The sequence below is a fragment of the Homarus americanus genome, unplaced genomic scaffold, assembly GCF_018991925.1.
Source record: "Homarus americanus isolate GMGI-L3 unplaced genomic scaffold, GMGI_Hamer_2.0 scaffold9798, whole genome shotgun sequence".
Taxonomy (NCBI): domain Eukaryota; kingdom Metazoa; phylum Arthropoda; class Malacostraca; order Decapoda; family Nephropidae; genus Homarus; species Homarus americanus.
In genome coordinates this window covers 589,912-594,988 of record NW_024742161.1, presented here as the reverse complement: position 1 = coordinate 594,988, position 5,077 = coordinate 589,912, and the positions used below count along the sequence as shown (strand labels likewise).

Here is a 5,077-nt window from a genome sequence, read left to right as displayed (position 1 = left end):
AACACCTGTAAGATGATCCTGTGAGAGAAATGGGAGTAGGGGAAGGGGTAAGGGGAGAGGAAGGGTAAGGGAGAGGAAGGGTAAGGAGAGGAAGGGGTAAGGGAGAGGAAGGGGTAAGGGAGAGGAAGGGGTAAGGAGAGGAAGGGTTAAGGGAGAGGAAGGGAGGAGAGGGAAGGGAAGGGAGAGGAAGGGGTAAGGGGAGAGGAAGGGGTAAGGGAGAGGAAGGGGTAAGGGAGAGGAAGGGTGGTGGAGAGGAAGGGGTAAGGGGAGAGAAGGGTAAGGGGAGAGGAAGGGTTAAGGGAGAGGAAGGGGGTAAGGAGAGGAAGGGTTAAGGGGAGAGGAAGGGTAAGGGGAGGAAGGGTAAGGGAGAGGAAGGGGTAAGGGAGAGGAAGGGGTAAGGGAGAGGAAGGGTTAAGGGAGAGGAAGGGGTGGGGAGAGGAAGGGGTAAGGGAGAGGAAGGGGTAAGGGGAGAGGAAGGGGTAAGGGAGAGGAAGGTAAGGAGAGGAAGGGACAGAGGCGGAAGGAAGAGAGGAAATAAAGACGGAAGAGGGACAGGAAAGATGGGACAGAAAGATGGGGACGGGACAGAAAGACGGAGGATGGGACAGAAAGACGGAGGATGGGACAGAAAGACGGAGGACGGGACAGAAAGACGGAGACGGGACAGAAAGACGAGGACGGGACAGAAAGACGGAGGACGGGACAGAGACGGAGGATGGACAGAAAGACGGGAGGATGGGACAGAAAGACGGAGGATGGGACAGAAAGACGGAGGATGGGACAGAAAGACGGAGGATGGGACAGAAAGACGGAGGACGGGAACAGAAAGACGGAGGACGGGACAGAAAGACGGAGGATGGGACAGAAAGACGGAGGACGGGACAGAAAGACGGAGGATGGGACAGAAAACGGAGGATGGGACAGAAAGACGGAGGATGGGACAGAAAGACGGAGGACGGGACAGAAAGACGGAGGACGGGACAGAAAGACGGAGGATGGGACAGAAAGACGGAGGACGGGACAGAAAGACGGAGGACGGGACAGAAAGACGGAGGATGGGACAGAAAACGGAGGATGGGACAGAAAGACGGAGGGACGGACAGAAAGACGGAGGATGGGACAGAAAGACGGAGGACGGGACAGAAAGACGGAGGACGGGACAGAAAGACGGAGGACGGGACAGAAAGACGGAGGACGGGACAGAAAGACGGAGGACGGGACAGAAAGACGGAGGATGGGACAGAAAGACGGAGGATGGACAGAAAGACGGAGGACGGAAGAAAGAGGACGGACAGAAAGACGGAGACGGGACAGAAAGACGGAGGACGGGACAGAAAGACGGAGGACGGGACAGAAAGACGGAGGACGGGACAGAAAGACGGAGGATGGGACAGAAAGACGGAGGATGGGACAGAAAGACGGAGGACGGGACAGAAAGACGGAGGACGGGACAGAAAGACGGAGGATGGGACAGAAAGACGGAGGATGGGACAGAAAGACGGAGGACGGGACAGAAGACGGAGGATGGGACAGAAAGACGGAGGACGGGACAGAAAGACGGAGGATGGGACAGAAAGACGGAGGATGGGACAGGAGATACAAGGGTCACATATTTAGGGTCGTGTCCGTGTGGTGGTGGGGAGGGAGAGAGGTTGGCCAGAGGTTAACGAGACTGTGACCAGGTGTGTTAGTCACCCCGGGGGAGTATATGATATTCTTCCCTCCTTCCACTCCTCTCTCCTCCTGCCCACTGTCCTCCCCCTGTTGTTCTTCCTCCCTTCTCCCTCCTCCTCTCTCTCCTCCCAATCCCTTCCTCCCGCCTTCCACCTCACTCCCAATCCCTTTTTCCCGCTTCCTCCTGGATTTCCTCCTCTTCCACCTCCTTCCTTCTCTCCTCTCCCACAGCCTCGTCTGCGCGTCACCACAGAAAATGGGAAAGGGGTAAAGATTCCCACACTATTTGTCTCCCGCTGACAGGTGCTCCACTCCCTCACCCACCGACCACGACTGATGAGAGGTGAGGAGGGGAGGGGAGAGAGAGGAGGGAGGGGAGAGAGGAGGGAGGAGGAGAGAGAGAGAGAAGAGAAGTGGAGAGAGGGAAGAATGCAGGGATTGGAGGTGAAGGAGGGAGGAGAGGAGAGAAAGAAGAGGGGGGTGCAGGGAGGGAAGTGAGGAGTGGGAAGAGAGAGGGGGGACGGAGGAGAGAGAAAAGGTGAGGAAGAGAGAAGAATGGGGGGAGTGGAGGTGAAGGAGAAGGAGAAGAGGGGAGGGAGAAGGGACGGAGGAGAGAGAGAGAGAGAGAGAGAGAGGAGGGGGGAAAGAGAGGGAATAGAAAAGAAAAGGAAAGGGGAAGGAGGAGGAGGAGGAGGAGGAGGAGGAGGAGGAGGAGGAGGAGGAGGAGGAGGCGGAAAAGGAGAGGAGGAGGAGAAGGAGGTTTAGGAGAAGGAAGGTAATAATAATAATAATAATAATAATAATAATAATAATAATAAAATATAATAATAATAATAATAATAATAATAATATAATAATAACAATAATAATAATAATAATAATAATAATAATAATAATAATAATAATAATAATAATAATGGTGATGCCGATGATGATGATAATAAATTAATGATGACAGCTCGTAAATAATAATGCAAACATGATTCTCGGTATTTATTTAATTATGTACACAATGACAGTACATATTAGTCAATACCGTACTCAAGATACCGTACTCAAGCCATATACTGTACGCATAATTCAGTAGCGAGATATAATGATGGTAGTAACTACTTGGGTGGACGAACATACGGTACACCCAAGAAAATTATTACATTATTAATATACTCTTTTTAATCTCTTCCCACATCTACACTGCATATTATCTATTTTAACTTCTGCTATGGATTACGATAATGTTAATGATAAGGTTAAAAATATTACTTTTCTTTTGTGTCTTAAGAAAAGTAGTTTGTCTGATTAATCTAATTCGGGTGATTCAGATAATAACATTAAACCTGACGTAACATAACACCGCTCATTATAATCATGTGACAATGTGGTTAAAGACTCGTTGTTGTCTTTATATGCATGTTATATGTACCTAAGAACTTGTTAAGCTGTAATCATTTCCATAACCCTGTCTGTATAACTCAAATGTAATTAATTGAAGGTAACATTAATATTTCAGTTTTACGACACCTCATCTACGTATGTTTACATAGAATAAAATTACATAATGCTGTTATTTCATTTCACGGTGTTATAGTTACATGCAACAATAAAAGATATATAATAATTATAATCAGTCATATATTACAGCAGGATGATCTAGTAAGTTTATAAATAGATCATATAAAATAAAATCAAGTAAAAGTGGAATTAATATAATATCGTCTAGAAGGTTCCACCAGTTACATTAATTAAGTTATAGTCTCCACATCCCCATCACTTCCAGCCTCCCAGGTGTGGGAGCACAACTATGATGCATCGTGAGTCACGCAGGAGTAGTAGCTGGTGGTGGTGGTAGGGAGTCTTGAACAAACATACAACAAAAGTCAATAATTTTACTATCCTCATAAAACTAATTAAAGGAGTTTGGGTAGTTATAAAAAAAAAAAAAAACCTGTGTGTCCACCCAAGTCTCAAACGACCCAATTTGTTTTTTTAAAATGTATATGACACAACTCGTAAAATATGAACAGACTTATGAGGTTAATGTTCCCCCGACACAGGATTATACATCACCACAATTACTGACGCTCAGGTGTAACAAAAGTCATCACAACGAACAAAAGAGGAGAACCCACACAACTTACCTGCGTTTTGTGTAATTTAAATTCATTGGTAGTGAGAGCACCATAGGCACATGAGGTACAGCAAAGGTTTGGTACAGATACAGTGATTCTCAGGTGAAAATGGTTCATAAACAGTACAAACGATCAATAACCATCTACTGTAAATATTTCCAACATTGACCATAGATACACCTTGAGTGACATAATGTGGTGGTGTGGCTGTAACATAATGTGGTGGTGTGGCTGTAATATAATGTGGTGGTGTGGCTGTAACATAATGTGGTGGTGTGGCTGTAACATAATGTGGTGGTGTGGCTGTAACATAATGTGGTGGTGTGCCTGTAACATAATGTGGTGGTGTGCCTGTAACATAATGTGGTGGTGTGGCTGTAATATGAGTGAGCTAAACAAGTACAGACTTAGGAACAGAATACAAGTCCAGTGAGCCACATATGTTGGGTGTGACCATGGGAGAAGTGACCAGTGAGCCACATATGTTGGGTGTGACCATGGGAGGAGTTATTAATGAACCACATATGTTGGGTGTGACCATGGGAGGAGTTATTAATGAGCCACATATGTTGGGTGTGACCATGGGAGAGCTATGAGCCAGATGACAAAGAATGGCCCAGAATTACTCATGAGCACCGACTGGTTAAGAAAATGTTCTCTCAGTAAACAAGCTAGTCAGTCAACTAGGGCAGGTATTCATAAAGCTCTCTTGACGCAGCTGAAGGCATCCTCCCACGGTGGTATTACAGAAAGCTAATCTGGCCATCTGTTCCACCAAACTCTCTCTAGGAATTTAAAGATCGTAATAAAACAAATTATTACCAGATCATTCAAGTGACTTCTCTAATACAGTCACCGTCTTGGTTTAGGATAATACACATTACTTCACGACCAAGTACGGAATGTATACATGAATGACAAACCAGTACATTAAATTCATAACTGTTACCTGTAATTCTGTTATTAATAAATCACTGAAGAAATAACCCAGGTAATATTGATAACCAATTTCATTACAGTGAAACAAGATCAATGTACGTGAGTTCCTACACTCCCGGGTCTGACCACTTTAATGTAGTGAACTTACATCCTGTGGCCTTTTACTGTCGTCACTGATCATATGCCATTATCAGGGTATACACCTTATAGATCTAAATTACATTTCTTCACTGCCATGTCTAAATATTTCGAAATTTAATTAACTTCCAGGTAACAAAACAGTTCTTGAAGAGAGAGAATAAAAGTAATAAACAAGAGATTGTACCGGTGGGAAA

At 45.4% G+C, this 5,077-nt stretch overlaps 1 protein-coding gene across 1 annotated transcript; it reads left to right on the top strand.

Moving 5' to 3' along the window:
* The first annotated feature begins 573 nt into the window (after positions 1 to 573).
* LOC121876508 (uncharacterized protein DDB_G0290685-like) lies at positions 574 to 1,617 on the top strand. The gene has a single exon (XM_042381638.1). It carries the CDS (start codon positions 574 to 576, stop codon positions 1,615 to 1,617), a length of 1,044 nt encoding a protein of 347 aa, XP_042237572.1.
* Positions 1,618 to 5,077: the final 3,460 nt, after the last annotated feature.